Raw genomic sequence first — 17,233 nt, 5'->3', positions numbered from 1 at the left:
TTCCCTCTGGAACACTCCATCCCAGGGACCTCCTTCTCCCCGGAACACTCCATCCTGGGATCCTCTTTCTCCCCGGAACACTCCATCCTGGCATCCTCCTTCAGACAAAGGCAGCCAAAGCAGCCCTGGAGAGGGATTCCAAGAGAACAATGAGAAGTGCCTGCTCCTCCAGTGGGTTCACTAAAATGCACTCCTTATCTCTGAAGGGTTACGTAGAGTATGCTGTATGGTGTATATCTAATACCACATGCTTTGCTGCTCTGTGCCTGGCCTCTGCATTCTGTTTCTCCTGTCAGGGCTCTAAAATGGAAATAAACCCTCTGTAAATAACCAGCACCCTTGGTCTGGCAGTGTGGTTACTGCAACTGAAGGGCAGTCATTTGTTTTGGCCTTTGAAAAGACTGTGTTCCCTTCACAAAGTGAGCCTCCCCTCTGTTGCAGAGCAGTTCTCTGTACCTGGGTGTCCCCAGTAGGAGGAAATGAGGGGAACAATGCATACTGGCAAGTCACCTTCTTAGGGGCTGTACCTTTCTTTAACTGTCTGCCATATGAGACTTTTTGATCCCATGAGCTCAGATTAGCCCAAAGACATGGTCATGTGCACATAGGCCTTGCATCACTGGAATGAGTTGAATGGCAAAAGAGGAAGCAAGACTTAGGTGCCCTGGGAACTCAAGGGAAGCGTGGTTTTACATTATGGAGGGGTCAGAATGTCTTTTCATTGGCTTCACAGGATGCAAAAGGAGAGGGGAGGGGAGGGACATCGTGAGCAAAGGCATCAAGCTGAGAGACCAGGCCATGACTGGGATGGAGGCAGAGAGCAGTAGGGGAGCAGGAGGAATCTTAAACACTGTGCTCTAGACACTGTCTTGTAACCAGCAGTTCTCCAAGTTTGGAGGTATGCTAGGCCCATCCCAACTGGACCTGTTAAAAGGGCAGATCTCTGGGTCTCACTCTTAGAAATGTCTGGGCTGGGCAGATCCCAGGCTGGGTGGTATGACAGAAAAAGGGGACAGGTTAGAGACTGAGTTTAGGAGAGCCACTGGGAAGCCATTGCCACCATCATGGTGAGAGGCAGAGACAACTTTTGAGACCTAGTGCTGCAGGAGTGTAGACACATGAGGCAGACGCAGCTCAAATCCTTTGTGCGCTGTGTTCAGCAGAGCTTGGCCAAGAGCTTCTCTAAAGACAGTACCAGCGTCAGGGTACAAAAGGTGCCAAAGGGCTGGAGAGATGGCTCAGTGGTCTAAAGCACCTACTTGAAACAAGCTTGGCAAAGCACAGGGACCGCGGTTCGATCCCCAGCACCACATGCTAGCCAGACCCGCCCCCTGGTGGGCTGAGCTGGCCACACACACACACACACACAATAAATAAATGTAATAAATAAAAATAAATATTTAAAAAAAAAAACAAAAGGTGCCAAAATTTGCTGAGAGTGAGAGCTCCTCCGGGATGCACTCATGGTTTGCCCTTGGGTTTTGGCTTGGGTCTTGGTGGACCATGATGCATGAACTTTATATTGTGACATCCAAAGATGCTTAGGTTCTAGGGAGAGTTTATTTTGACATGGAGTGGGGACAATGTTTTGCCCTGCTTCTTCTAGTGATTTGTCACCTGTTTAGCTGAAGAAAAGGGAGGCAATCAGGACATGGTGGGTGCAGATGTCAACAGGGGTATACATAACAAGGGCAGAGGACTGGTGAAGTCTAAAGGACAGGGTTTAGCTTCGCTGAGTTAGAAAATTTTATGAAACACACTTGGCAGTAAGGAATAGTGGATTTCAGAAGAAAGGGTAGGTTCAAAGACAGTGACATGAAATTCATTAGCAGGGAGGTGGGATATGGCCTGGGAGGATACTGCGTATCATCATCTCCTGGGAATGGACGGAAAAAGGAGAACCCAGAAGGTGGGCAGGGCAGATACCATCATAGAAATCATGAAGAAAAGGGAAGACCCACAAAAGAGAGAAAGAGAGATAAGCAGAATAGCAAGAGCTGGATCCCTGAAAAGAATTGCAGTGCCTAGAAGCCAAGGAGGAAATACAGGTCAAGGGGGTTGTCTTGATCACCCACACCTACAACACAGAGAAAGAGAAGATGATTTGGCTTCACAGTTTGTTGAGGTTTCAGTCCCTAGTTGGCTGGCTGCCAGGCAGAAGAGGCATGGACGCAGGGCCTGGGGAAGAAAGCCGCTCACCTCATGGTGGCCAGGAAGCAGAGTGAAGGGAGGGCTTGGGAAGGCAGAGGAACCCTTCCAACTCACGCCCACAGTGGCCCGCCTCTTCCAACCAGAACTCACCTCCTGACAGTGAGTCATCCATGTCCCCCAGGATCCAGTCACCCTCCCAGAGCTCCTCCATGAACACAAGAGGCTTTGGAGGAATACTCTAGATCCAAACTGTAAGCAGGACAAAGGAATCAATAGCATACAGCAGCTCAGGGTGAAGGCCTCCCCTGCAAACATCTTTGGGAGCAGGACCCAGGGCAGCCCTGCCATCTCTGAGGGAGTATTCAGGAAGCAGGATGCTGCCTGTGTTTCAGTCTTTCATAGTTATCTATCCCTTCTTCTTGAATATCCTTTTCCTCCCTTTCTCCTTCCACTCTACTTTCAAAAGCCTTTCAACTATGTCAAAGGCAGGAAACTGCCCTTACACCCCTCTTTCTATAGAGCTTATAGTAAATATTATATGTCCAGTTCTTGAATACCTGTACATCTTTTATTCTTACTACAATCATAACCCTTAAAATGTTTCCAGACCTTGCATTCTGTGTTACTCTTTCAAAAGCTAAAACGTGTCTGTCTTTCACTTAAAATGATACATACTCCAGCTTCAGTAGTTGAGGAACCATAGGGCAAGGAGAATTGCTAAAGATGTAGAACGTATCAAGAGCGCTGCCCTCTCATACACATAAATATCACTGTGGAAGTTTCATTTAGGACCCCAGAGTCATCGATAAGCGTAGTTCTATTAGATATTCAAATGGCCAGTGCATTCTTCCTGTGTGCAGAACATGATACTTTCTTTCCCTAAATCTATCTCCAAGGCATGAGGAAGAGTGTGAAGCCGGCTGTGCACTGCACACTCCTCTTTGCAGCAGCTGTCCTGGGTGGAAGGGGGAGAGGCTTTAGAATGAAAGGGAACTGGGGTGTAGAAGTCGATGTCTTACATGAAAAGCTTGACCATCTTTAGAAGTATGATAGAAATACAAAGGATGGGTAAGAAGTCCTAAGGCCAGGTCATTAAGCCATGGAAGTAAGGACATTCAGAACATGTAGTTAGCCTTGAAGCGAAGAACATTTACAGGAAGAGGTTGGCCAAGGAGTTCCCAGCAAGGACCCAAAGACTTTGCTGGGAACAGACACAGGACATTAGTTTGGGCCAGGAGGCTGACAGTACATAGAACAATGCTTAGAGATGCTTAGGACGTGGTCCAGCATGCAGCACATTTATCTGTGGTTTTGTCCAACTTGGTGATCACTAGAAACTGCTCACATGTGGGGCTTGTGATTTCAGTGCCCCAGAAAGTCACAAAGTGAAGAGTCAATGGTGCTGGTTAAGGTAGACAAGCCCGGAGTGGAGAGCCAGGAGGTCCAGAATTCTAGTTTTGCCACTAATTGATGGAATAGCTTCTAGAAAATCTATTCCTTACTCTAGGCCTAAGTTTCTTAGCTGTACAAGAATAGTAGATTGTCTAGTCACAGAGGGCTACTCACCTGTGTGTGTGTGTGTGTGTGTGTGTGTGTGTGTGTGTGTGTGTGTATCCAGGTAAATGGAAAAATAGCAGAGCTGATATACTTTTATTGTGGGGTCAAAGAGACTTCTGTAAGTTGCGTAAAAGGTTTCATTATTAGACCAGACATCTCCACTTTAAGTGACAGAATTTCAACATAAGCAGCCTAAAGGGAAGGGAGAGAGAGAGAGAGAGAGAGAGAGAGAGAGAGAGAGAGAGAGAGAGAGAGAGATCCACAGAAACTAAAGATCCAAGGCTTCAGGATGCTTAGACCAAAAGAGTCATACATCAGACACAGCTTCTTGCACTTCTGGCCTTGCCCATAGTCCCACTGTCCCCTGACCAGCAGCAGTACACTCAGCAGAACTCTATGAAGTGATCATTAGCAGATCCGGGCTCATGACCAACCACTTAGCAACCCAGGAGAGAATGACTCTCTCTTTCTCTAACATAATTTGCACACCAGCCTTTTCTTGCCATGGCCAAGGTCACATCCCAGCTCTGAGCAGTGGCTGTGACCAGAAGGCCCAAGGCTTTGATAAATCACTTCCACATCCCTGCAACCACAGATGAGGTCAGCTCGTCTCTGGCTGCTTACACCAGCCATGAGGAAAGTGGGAGCCCCAAGAAAAATCCGTATGTGATTATTGGAAGGGGCAACAGATGCCAGGAGATCAGAAGTAACAGATGCTGCAGGCAGAGTGATGAGCCGGTAGACCTGGCAGCCAGCACAAAGGAGTCCAAAGTGACCTGTGCTTCCTTCCTTGGCTGCAGTGTGTGGTTTACCCAAGATTCACCGGAAGCAAATGGCCCGAATCTTCAATGGACGCCCAGCTGAGAAGGGCACCACTCCCTGGATTGCCATGCTGTCACACCCCACTGATGTGCCCTTCTGTGGAGGTGCCCTGCTAGGTGAGGAGAAGGAGGAGAGGTGAAAGTGTTGGACTTGGGAGGACAAGGTGGAAGGTAAGAGCCTGGACTTTGAGAGACTGACCAAGGTCTCTTAGCTGAGAATCACTGCTCTCAACAGCATCAGCGCCCAGAAGCATGCTGTGGAAAAGAGAGCCCTTAGCTGGAACCGGGAACCGTGTGCTCTTGTTGATTCCTTCAGGCATCAAATGCTTCCTGAAGGGCTCAGTCAGAATTAGCATGCCCAGTGCAGATCACAACACGGGGCAGGTGGCCAGGGCTGCGGGAGAACCAGGAAGCTCTGGAAAGTCAGGGAAAGCATAGTCAGCAAAGGTAGATCTGAACACCATGCTTAGGAATTAAGACCTTATCCTGGACACTGCTGCAGATGTAGAGGCATATTCTAGAAAGTTCTTTCTAGGTGCAGCGTGACCCAAAAGGAGGGAATCTGGAGGCCAGCAGTGCAATGGTGGGAGAGGCATTAGTGGCAGATTAAGAACAGAACCTCAGGGACAAAAATAAGGAAGAAGATCCAGAACGCTGGAACGCAAGATTGTCAGTTTGGTTGCAGACTAAGCACAGGTCGGCACGGGAGCAAAGATGGGAAAAGTGTAGCTGGTGTGCTCTCTGCCTTAGTTTGGCCCCGATGCATGTGACTTCAGGATTATTTGAGCTCTGGCATTGTGAGAAAACAAAAATCTGGAGACCCAGGCTGGTTTCCATCTGAGCCCCTCAAAGAGAAAACAGTCCTAGATCTTTCTATCTGTCTGCGGGAAGCTCCCAGCTGCTGGCCCTGCTTCTCCCTCAGCCATGCCCTCCTCCAGACTGTGGTGAGCGTGGACATCTCCAGGCCACAAGAAAGGCACAGGGCTAGGGGTGCAGCTGAGGAGTCAGTGATAGCCACAGTGGCCAATGGGACACGTGAGCCCTGTGTTCCCATAGAGCCACGAGGAATGGGCTCAGGTCCTGAAGCCTTGCAAGAGTCAGGGTAAGAGTAAAGATGTTATGGGAGGGAGGTACAGCTAGGCAGGGCTGACGGCCGTCAGTGGGGAGATGGCAGGGGACAGGAGCAAGAAAGAGCAGAGAAAAGAGGTAAACAGAGGGGAAGGGATGGCAAGAAAGAGGAAACAAAGAGACAGATCAACGAGAGAGAGATAGAAAATCAAAGAAAACCGAAGAGTGAATAAGACAAAAACTAAAGAGACAGTGGAATGGGGTAAAGACAGACTGGTAGAACATAAGAGACGCAAGGGACAGGAGAAATCAGAAAAGAAGGAAAAGAGGGAGGAAGCCTATGTAGAGAGACTGAAGAAAGGCAGAGAGATGGAGAGGAAGAGCAGAAGGGAGAGAGGAAGAGAGGGAGGGAGGGAGGGAGGGAGGGAGGAGAAAGGAGGGAGGGAGAGAGGAAGGGAGGCGGGGCTGCTTCAGCAGACATTCTCAGTTTGTTTGGGAGCTGAGTAGAAGAAATGGATTAGGCACCCAGTGATTTCACTTAAATTCATATTCTTAAAGCATCAGTGTTTTGTGGCATGCTATTATTCCCTGTGACTTATGTTTGGCAGTTGGCTGAAACTTTCTTGTGTCCCCAGCTAAGCTTTACCCTCCCACAGCTCTTGTTCTATGAGCTCTTTCTTCCCATGGAAGGAGAAAAGATGGAAGAAGTAAAGGTAGTACAACCTAGAAAGAATGGGGGGGCGTCAAGAAAGTGGCCAAGCAGCAGCTCAGGTCTGTGCTGAGGCTGGCTGGAGCTACGAGGCACAGAGGCTGCTCTGGCCAGCACAGCCCTGGCTCACGTCAGCGGCCCAGATCCCTGCTGCAAACCAGACACTCCCAAGCTGCCCACCGGGGCAGTCTACCCTCCAGCTTGTGCATGGCCAGCACATGGCACTGCGTGGAGCTCTGTCTAGACCTGGGGGCCTGAGCACGCAGCTGTTTCTAGGTGGAGCCTGGCTTGCCCCAGAGAAGCCCCTCTGCTTTTGACTCTGAACTTTCACCTGGCACCCTTGCCTCTCCCTGTAAGCCCTAGGCCCAGCTACTTATGGATCAGCCGTCTGTCCACTAAATGGATGGCCAGAGGCCTGATTCTGTGTTAAACAAAGGGCAGAGACATACTCTGAGGTGAGGGTGGGGGTGGGGAGACAGCTGGGCCACGAGCACAGCAGGCTGAACACTGTGCCACACTGCTCTCTGTGGGCCTTTGGGTCCGTGGCTATAAAGGAGAGGTCTCCACCTGAGCCTCGTTGCTCAACCCCAGCAGCCCCAGAATCACCTGAAGGGACTTTTAAGGCCCGTCTGTGCCTGCACCTTCCCTGAGAAACCTAAGTCCTGCCGACTGCTTTCTAGTTCACGCCCCCGTGCGGCTGTGCCGCTAGTTACCGACCATTCCGCTGAGCACTGGCCAGACTCCAATGTGCACAGACTCGTGCAGGGCTCTAGCTCAGGTGCGAGCTCTAGTGTGGTCTGAGGTGGGCTTGCGAGTCTGTTTCTGAGGCATCACGGGTGATGCTTACACTGGGAGCGCAGGGATCACAGCTTGAGGAACAAGACCAAGAGGCCAGTGGCGAATGCAGCCTTCATTCACCCATCTTGAGTCTCACTCTGACCCACACTGTGGGCTTAAGGAAACCCTGAAGCCTTCTTTAAAATGTTCAGCTCTGGCTGGGTTGAGATGGACAGCTGAAAGCACTGCTGGTCTTCAGATTAGTGTTGCATCAGAGTCTGACATAGGGCCGTGAAAGGCGGTAGGGGGATGCGGGCATTTTCAGGGCCTTGAGAAGGGCCTTGGCATGGTCTGAAGATCCCCAGCGGGAGGCAGAAGAGGCTGGACATGGCAGACATGCATAGCTTCTGTCCTCCAGGCCTCAAGTGGCTCGTGACTGCTGCTCACTGCCTCCACCATCCTGTGGACACTGAGGGCCTACTACTCCACATCCTCCACCTACTCCACCCTTCGGATTTCAAAATCATCCTGGGTGAGTGAGGGATGAGCTGACTGCTGCAGCCTCTGCAGTTCCAGAAAGGAAGGTCCACGGTGGCCATTTGCCATGGTTGTCCTTTACACATTCGAGACAGCCACCTGATCCAACTCAGTTTAGCATCTGCTCACCTGCCAATACTCAGTCAGGATCTAGGGACACGGTACAGTCAAGACCAAGCTCCTGCCCTCCAGGAGCATACGGCTAATAAAAGAATGAGATACAAGTGCAGAGCCCTCTGTCATATGGTAGGAAGCAGAAAGCTCTCTAGGAGAGTGGCAGATAAAGTGTCGTCGGGGGGGGGGGGTGTCACAGGGGAGAGAAGGCTAAGTGGAGACCCAGCTTCACAGCTTCACAGAGTGATATGTTGCCCAGGCGCTGAAAGGCACCTGCCAGGCTTTGCCAGGGCAACAGAGAGAAGAGGAAGCATTCCTAAGGCAATGGGTGGCTCATAAAGAAAGGCCGTGGGGGAGCCTATGAGAATACATGGCACATTGCCAGCAGGCGGGGGCGTCGCTGGGTGAAGGGCCATGAAGGAGTGGGGGCAGCAGCAGGTGCGGGATGGGACCAGCAGCAGACAGGAAGTGAGGTGCGGCCTTATCCTCCATTTTCCCATTCCTCTCCTGCCTCTCCTGGCCCAGGCAAGCACTGGAGGCACCAGTCAGATGCAGATGAACAGCACCTCCATGTCAGGCAGATCATCCTCCACCCTCTGTACAACCCCAGCACATTTGAGAATGACGTGGCTCTAGTGGAGCTGTCAGAGAGCCCAACACTGAACAACTTCGTGATGCCCATCTGCCTGCCTGAGGGGCCCTCACAGGAAGGTACCTATCCTCAGCCCCTCATCCCACCTGGGGGAACAGCAGGAGCCTTAGTATGGAGTCTAGCACCCCCGGGGAGGTCCTGGTGCCCACTGAGTCAGCCAATGGGGTCTGCATGATTCCCTCCTCCATGACAGAAGAGCTAAGTCACAGCTGGTTCCGAGTTGCACAAGCAGCACCACACACGTAGCGAACAGGCAGGAGCAAGAGTCCAGACAGGAAAGTGAGTGTGGACTGCTGACCTCAGGGGACAGTGCAGCATAGAGTACAGGCTGGCTAGGAACGTGCAAGGGGGTGCAGAGCTGTGGAGATGCCTGCAGTAAGAAGCCACCCCCTCCAGGCATGGGGGAGTGAAAGTACGAGACTGTGATCACAGAACCCACTAACTTGAAACAGCCACCCCTGAAAGCCAGAACTCAGGCCTCCACAGAAGTGGCCAGAGCGCTACAGATCCAGCAAGACAAGCTGCCACCATGGCCGTGGAAGGCCAGAACCAGGCTGGAAACCACCCTGCTTTCAGGGACTGAGTGAACCCCAAGGACTTCCATACCAGCTCTGTACCTCAGCACCACAAAACAGGATACAGGAGAGTATGTCTCAACCTGAGGGACAACAGCTTACTAACCGGTGCAGGTTCGAATCCACTGCAGGCATTTCCTACTTGAGAGAACTTGAGGATGTTACTTCAACTAATTGAGCTTCAATCCCCTTTCTTCTAAATGGGAGGTAATATTCCTTGGGGCGGCTTTGATATTTAAAATAGAAAATAGAAATGACACCTTGCCGACACTGAGGAAGAGCTCAGTGCATGCCAACTGGCTTCCTTCTCATTCAAAAGCCATAGTATAATTCTCTTCCTACAACTCAGAGACATAAACAATTGCTTAAATGGATCTGAGAAGTGTTTAGAGAAATTGAGCCATCAGGAAATGTAGAGATATAGCTACACTCAATTCACTGAAGGTCATAGACTTACTTTGGACCAGTTGCTTCCCATTCATGAACTTGTTTGCTACTCATGAAAGCCCTGCAAGGTGGTATTATTGCTCCACTCCACAGATGGAAAAACTGAGTGCCAGCACAGGAAATCACAACAGATTTAAGCCCAGTGCTTTGTTAAGTATACAGGCTCCTTTTCAAATAAGAAGGCAATTGTTCTCTCAGCATCCAGCCAATTTCCAATGTCCCTGGATTTACCAATTGCCTCAGTTGCTAGAGTGTCAGAGCTGGAAGAGGTGTGAGAGAACACCAGGCCCAGAATACTTCCTTGTTTTCTGAGTAGAAAGACAATAAGAGGGGGAGAAGAGCAGAGAGGGCTTGCTAATACCCCAGGACATTGCTGAGTCGGCTGGGCTTTTTATTCATTCATTCATGATTATTAACTGAGCACCTATACACCAGCACCATTACAGGCATGGAGATTCAGCAGCAAACTAGAAAGATGGGTTACCACTTCCACAAAGGCTAGGCAGAATAGACAAACAAAGGCAGTGCAGACGTAGAATCCGGTGCCCTGCTCTGGGGCAGTTCACCTGCAAGCCAGAAGCCCTTCCCACCTTCCTCCCCATCTTTCCACCTTTCTCTGGGGCAGCCAACCCAGTCCTCCTTCCACGGAAAGAGGAGCGCGAACCTCCCCACACCCACAGACTGTCTCTCAGCACTTAAGGCGTCTTCTGTCCTCCAGGAGCCATGGTCATCGTCAGCGGCTGGGGGAAGCAGTTCTTGCACAGGTTCCCGGAGACTCTCATGGAGGTGATGTTCCACAGTCAGGGATGCAGAGGCATGGGCAAGGGTGGTGGGAGGTGTGCCAGGGCCCAGGCCCATTTCCCAGGCTCAGTGGAACCTTGCACCAGGAAAGCTTGATTTGTTTGCTGTACGCTCATGGCTGCTAAACAGCCATCAGTGTCTGCAGATTACTAAGCCCTTGGCTAATGGAAACTCTCCCCAGTGCAGCAGGTCTGGATGCCCTCGAGCCTTGTGATTCATTCTATACAACGAGGACTACATACCAGTTAGACAAGACCAGGCCCGCTCTTGAGAACCACAATGCTTGCAGAATTAAACCTGACTATTGCACGTAGAAGCTCGCTTTCCTGTCATTCAAGAAATGAACACTGCGTTCAGAACAGCAAGGCATGTTTTCAAGTCCTGGCTTCTACTTCTTTGCAGAGTTGTCAAAACAAGCCCTCTCTAGACCAGAGTGTATGGTCTGCAAAGTTAGAGTCAATTCTAACTTTAGTGAGAGGCAATTCTCGATGTCCTCTAAGCACCATTTCGCTGTGGCATTGCCAGGTTCCATGGTGCAGGCAATTTCTAAATCTTTCAACACACATTATGTTAATGTATGATAAAATTTTAGAATTCCCACCGCCATTCATCTCTTCATCTGTGAGTGCCCACATGTCTCTCTTGTCTCCTGTGTACCGCTTGGAGAGCAGGGGCATGAATGGATGGATCTGGCTCCTGGCCTCTTGGGCTTAGACAGATGCTATGGATGGGCTAAAGGTGGTGCGGGAGAAGCTCAGGTCTCCCTTGGGGGCTCGAGATCGCTTCCTCACAAAGGCAACACTTAGATGACATCTGATTGATGACTACAGCTTAGTCTGAGACCTGACAGAGCCCCAGGGCAAGCCCCTTATGATGTGGTTCCTCTCTACCTCTCCAAGGAAGCCAAGGCCCAAGGAGAACCTCAAGAGCTTTTGGTCCCTCCTCACAAGAGGAGGCTACATGTTTGAGGCACATGGTCCAGTCAGTTCTTGGTTCAGCTGAATGAAAATCATCCGATCCCTCTTATTCCAAATATTCCAATATTAACCTTCATGTCAAATCAAGAAAACAATAATCATAATCCCTTTTAGGTAGCAATGTACGGTCCAAGTTATAAAAGGCAGAGCGAGTGAGACACAGTCTCAGTGTGTAGAAGCCCACCCTGCAATGAGACAATAATGCAGCCAAATGCTTACCCTAAAAACTCTCTAGGCCTGTAATTTACAGAACACTGGATCATGCATTTCTTCTCTGTAGAACTCCACATGGCTTAGGGACTAAATATTATGACTTCCATTGCTCAGTGAGGAGACCGAGTCTCAGACATCTGAGAAGCAGTGATTAAGTGGCATGCTGGGAGTCCTAGAACTGCAGGTCCCACAGCAGGGGTGGGACAAAACAGGCTGACCACCATGGCTTGTATGCACATGGTCATACTCAAAAAAGTGCATGTGGTAGGGGAGTATTGTCATCCCCATTTTGCAGCTGAGAAATCAGAGCCCCAGAGTTACTTGTTCCTTGAAAGTGACTTGTGCAAGGTTGGGCAGCAAGCTCATAATAGAAACTGTAAGAGACATGGTGTTCTCGGTTCTCCCTTCAACTGCTCTTGAGCCTGAGCGTAGAGTAGATCCAGGATCTGGAAGAACAGGGATCCTCAGCCAGGCTGTTGTGTTTCAGATCGAAATCCCTCTTGTTGACCACCGCACCTGCAAGGAGGCCTACGCCCCACTAAAGAGGAAGGTGACCAAGGACATGATCTGCGCCGGGGAGAAGGAAGGTGAGACAAGGAGCTGACACAGAATCTGAGGCCCGGATGGGGCCCGGGGTAACCAGCCCTAGAGGGCTGGAGATGTCCTGTCCTGGCAGGCTGCTGGCGGGGTGGCGGTCAGATTCCGAGGGTCAGATTCCCCTAGATAAGATGCATCGGAAAGCAGAGTGTGGAGAGTTTGTCCCAATCTTCTGCTAAACCAGCGCTTCCTGAAATCTGCGCTCTGGAGAGGCCAGAGTGCGCAAACTCAGAGCCCGGCCCGGGTCGCATGGTCTGCTGTGCCCTCTGGTGTCTGATCTCTGAACTACAAACCAGACGTGGGGAAGGAGAATCCTTCGGATTTGGTCTGGGGAAGGGCACGCTTTCATCTCCTCTTCTTTTCATCCAGGGGGGAAGGACGCCTGTGCGGGCGACTCTGGAGGCCCCATGGTGACCCTGGATAGAGAGAGAGGCGAGTGGTACCTGGTGGGCACTGTGTCCTGGGGCGAAGGCTGCGGGCAGAAGGACCGCTATGGAGTGTATTCCAGTATCTACCACCACAAGGGCTGGATCCAGAACATCACCGGGATGAAGCACTGAGCGAGTCCTCAGCCCAGCGCCACTCGCGCGGTCAGGCCGTGCAGAGAAGGGGCATCGGGGAAGCAGCCGTTCTGCCCTCTCCCCACCTCGTACCCCACCCTCCAGCCCACCTACTACTGAGCATTTCTGTAGCTTTTCCCTCTGCAAGGAGGCAGAGTACCAGAGGGGCCAGAAGCCAAGGCCGAGTCCAGCCTCGGTCCATAGGATCTTTGTGATGCTGGGCCGCTGGTTTCAATTTTTGAACCGTTTCTTTGCCCCTGGGATGCAAATGGCACGCCTTCCCTACCTCTTAACAGTCTGCTGCGGGTGGAGTGAATGCGGACATCCACAGCACGTAGGCCTGTGCGTGGCCTGTGTGCTCAAGCAATGTGACGTGGCAGGGGACAAAGTTCTCTTACAAACTCCCAGGGATAACTCATCGCCCTCTGTCCATCCCCTTCCTGTGACCCTTACTCCTCCCTCCATAAAAAGGTGAAACATGTGAGACTCCTGGTCCTGTGGTCCGGCCCACAGCAATATAATTATGCACTTTAAGTAGGTACCAAATTGTAAGGGTGACTGGAGACAGAGACAGCAGACTGGGACTCAAGCCTGATGCTAGAATCGGCTCTGTCCCCAGCTTGCCATGGGGCCCAGGAAGGTTCCTTTTTCTCATCTTGAAGGGCACTCCCAGCTCTGACAATCCCAGATCCAAAGAAACCATATTTTCCCTTACATAAATGGGAAGTAATGTAACCCTAAGGCAAAAATTGTACTAAGTTCAAAAAAGCTCTGGTGCAAACAAAATGTGGCTTTGGCTTCTGTCCTGTAACCCCCCGCCCCACCCTCCCCACCCTCGTCCCGAAGGACTCAGTCTGAACAACACACAGCCTATGGGTCTTTCCTGATTCGCACGCAGAATATCCTTCCTGAGTCCTATCCCCAGCAGGATGCCTCTTCCACCCAAGAACACTTTCTTTCTCGAGGAGCTGCTGGCGACTTCATCCCCTCAAAAGTTCAGAAGATTTCAGGAGATCAGCAGCCCCAAGTCCCTGTCTCCTTTTCTAGCAGAATTTCTTTTCTTGGGGGACATTACCTCTTGCTCAGGGATGCAGTTTCTAGGTTGTCCTGAGTGTATTACTAAAAGGGAAAGCTCATGGGAATTGAGAATCTGTGGGCATTAGACACCCTGCCAAGCACTTAGAGACAGCAATTCATAGCCTGACCTAGTGCCAGGAGAAAGTCTACCTCTGCATAGCCTGCTTTTTAGTTCCTAAAGTGGAGATGACAAAAAGGCCCAACTTCATCAAATATTTATTAAGCAAGCCAGTGCTCTATTTTAAACACCAAAGAAAAAATGTGATGCAGAGTTTTAAGACTGCTTGCAAGGCATTCCACGACACCATACCTTCCCATTTGTCACTGCCTGGCTTCACCCCAGGGTCCAGGCTGTGCTGCCTAATGCTCTTGGGGTTGCAGAGGTGAGGGGAGTGTGCTTCACACCTTCCAGGAGCTGCTAGAAGGAGCTATGAAAGTGCCTAGCTGTCCACAGCGCATGGGAAGGGACCTTACCAAGCGCTTTGTTTAGAAGAGGCACAGGGTAGAAGACAGGCCATTATAGTATGGAGGAGTTGGGCAGGCAATATCAGAAAGATTTTCTGGAAACATATCCATGCTCAGGGTGGGTGTTTCCACAGATGACACAGAGGCAGGCCTTCCCGATGGAGAGAAAGCAAGAGTAAAGGTAAATCTAAGCTTCCTCAGGTTACACCAGCTCTTCCAGTGAAAATGACCCATCCAGGAGACAGGTGCTCTGGCCTTAGCAAAAAAATCTTTTTAAAAAGAGCCTTTCTCCTTCAAGTCTAGAATATTAAATGGGGGTGGAAGCAGTCGCAGGATTTCTATGCAGATAGCAACTTCCGGCTGAGCACAGTTTAGTCTGCTTTTTCCCAATTGCAATTTCATTTATACTCTGAGAAAGTGATGAGCTGCAGACCCTCACTTGCCTTTGATCTGCAAGCATTGGTGAGATGGGCAGCTCCTGCTCTGCCCAAGTCTCTCAGAGTTGCACAAGCAGAGGTGTCTATGTGGATTCCTTGTCTACCTCTATGACCGCCTGGATGCCTCTGGTGATGAGAAGCTCACTACCTCCAAACGCAGCCCATTCCAGCTTTAAAACATGTTGCTCTTAATCAGAATTCACTTCGGTGCAATCAAAATTTACCTCCTTAGAGTATAGTTTGTATAACTAAAGCTATAATTTCATACTGTGAATCCTGTTATTAGCACTAATGATCGTGCCTGGATTTCATTAGCAACAGAAGCCGCTCTTCTTGTGGGAAATGACACATTTCTTCTAATAAACATCTGCATTGAGTCAAAGATCCTTGTTTGGTTTATATGTTTTTGCATGCAATGGTGATTCCGATGAGTTGTTTTCGTGTTTCAAGGTTCTGCTCTATTTGATTAGGATCACTGTACCATGAAGAAGACAGAGATTGTGATGGGATATTTATGTCATAGATACAAAAGCCTGTCTTAGGATTTTTAAGGTCTATTCTGTTTAAATACTCTGTGCTATTATTCTTATAAATCATCCAAAGAATCCATAATATCAATGTTTTCAGCACTCAAATTGGATTTCTTGGATACCACCCGCACTGAGAATGAAAAGGGTTTCCAGCTGTATGTATTTTTCCAATGTGTGTTTTTAATGTTTGGCTCAGAAAAAGTGGCACTGGGTCCACACGAGCCGTGCTGGCTTGGCACACAGACGCTCCCTGTGTCAAGAGTTAATCTTGTTCATGGTATAGGTGTGGATGGCACAGATATGCAGCCCCACGGGGAGGCCCTTCCAGCTAAAGGGAGGCAAGAATCAGGGAGTGGAAACTTAATGCCCTCACAGCAGAGAGATCTTTGCCAGAGTGGATCTTGACAGCCAGAGTCTGGCTCCAGGGTAACCTAGGTTGACTCCTTTTGCCTCTTAATTTGCCATCTCTACCATGGCAGAGTAGTCTGCCCTTCGGAGACTGCTGAATCAGATGGATTGACAGGGAAAATTTTAGGGAAATTATAAACTTCGCCTCCAACTAAAAAGGGCTCCTTCAAACAGTGATCGATTCTAGGATGAGAGCAAGAAATACACAAGATGCACACTGTATGATATAGAGTGTGCCTAAGGAGAGTCACCTAGAAGGAAAAAAATCTCTCAAGCTTTTACAGAGAGCAAATTGGTCAAGCAATGGCCGTGACTCATCCACATGGCTGACACTGACAAAAGATCTACAAACTGCAGTACAGGGTTTCAGGGTAAATGGGGATTTGACTGACTTTATCAGATACAAAAGTTACATTTTTAGATATATAGGTCTTGCTTTAACTTGGTCTTAACCATCCAGCAGAAAAGTATAACCATGAAGTATAAAAAGCAATGCCATATTAACAGGCTGAGCTGCAAAAGGCTCAAGTTAACAACTTCAGACAATTGCCAGTTCAGCTGATAACCCACTAGTATTATGAACTATTGGACTATATTGGGTTATTTTGCTGAATTCAAGTACCTACAATATCTGAACTGGCATCAAGTATGAAAAGGTCCTTTAAAGACTTCTCCAAATACAGCTTCTCTAACATCAATGGAACACCCATCTCCGAAAAAACAAAACAAAAAAGGGGGCTATAAATAAAGGACCATTTTGTAGTGAAAAAATATAAGTATATGTATGTACAAAATAAGGTAGATATACAGCTACCTTCTACCTTCTATTAGTTCAATGAGAATAAAGGTCTGTACTAAGTGTTTAGACAGATATCATGTCTGCATCTTGTCCTCTGATTAACTACTATGAAGTCAACAATATGCAATGTATTAATTATTGTAACTGTCCTATTAACCTGTTTTGAAATTGTTTCATTGCTCATTCTCATTGAAATGAATTTTAAAAAATTTTTAAAAAGAAATATACAAGATGAGCCTGGAGCACCTTACAGGGCCTGAAAGAAAAGAAGTCATCAGAGAACTCAATGGTGCAACATGGGGGAAGGAAGTGAGACCCAAATGAAAGAGCTCTAATGGCCAAAGCTGGAAACACCTGAGCAACGAAACCAATAAAGCAGCATTGAAGAACAACCCCAAATCATAAAATGAATACCCATTAGTACACGCTGATATGAATGAATTCTTGACCAAATGTATAAATTGTGGCTAGACAAGTCTCCGATGGAGAAGGATGCCACATAATTCATGTGACTACTCTGGCCTCAGGAGATGGAGCATAGTTCCTCAATCCCTTTGGTGTTGATAGCACATGGTGATATCTTTCCAAAGAATTATGGAAGGAAGGAAAACAGAAATTGTACAGTGAAGAAACCTGACAAGCACTACTTCAGCCAGGTGGCCAAGGAGAACATGAACAATGACAAGGGGCATTGATATTATGTGACCAGGATATGCTGCACCAAAAATGGCTGTGCACCCCTGTACTCCCAGAATCCCAGAAGCCCAGTCTAATCATGAGAAACAAAACAAATTGGATCTGAGAAATACTCTACAAGCCACCTGATGGTGCTTCCCAAAACTGTGAAAGCCATGTTATAGGTAATAATATCATTAAGCTTCTCTTCTGAAGGGTTAGTAACTTAAGTTTGCAGACCAAAAATTAGAGGAAAAGCCAGTCCTAGCCCAGGTCCGGTGAGTGT

The 17,233-nt window shown here is 48.9% G+C and overlaps 1 protein-coding gene across 1 annotated transcript in view; it reads left to right on the top strand.

Annotated features, from left to right (window-relative positions):
* Masp1 (mannan binding lectin serine peptidase 1) overlaps positions 1-14,906 on the top strand; it is a 68,262-nt gene extending 53,356 nt beyond the window's left edge. Inside the window, exons 11-16 of the mRNA XM_004640889.2 lie at positions 4,509-4,646; positions 7,502-7,615; positions 8,260-8,445; positions 10,127-10,194; positions 11,887-11,986; positions 12,366-14,906. Of these exons, the coding sequence (XP_004640946.1) occupies positions 4,509-4,646; positions 7,502-7,615; positions 8,260-8,445; positions 10,127-10,194; positions 11,887-11,986; positions 12,366-12,556 (797 nt within the window). The 3' untranslated portion in view covers positions 12,557-14,906. The remainder of the gene's footprint in view (positions 1-4,508; positions 4,647-7,501; positions 7,616-8,259; positions 8,446-10,126; positions 10,195-11,886; positions 11,987-12,365) is intronic.
* Positions 14,907-17,233: the final 2,327 nt, after the last annotated feature.

The sequence above is a fragment of the Octodon degus genome, unplaced genomic scaffold (assembly GCF_000260255.1).
Source record: "Octodon degus isolate 3935 unplaced genomic scaffold, OctDeg1.0 scaffold00128, whole genome shotgun sequence".
Lineage (NCBI taxonomy): Eukaryota > Metazoa > Chordata > Mammalia > Rodentia > Octodontidae > Octodon > Octodon degus.
Note: the sequence above shows the minus strand (reverse complement) of the source record. Positions and strands in the feature narration are given on the sequence as shown.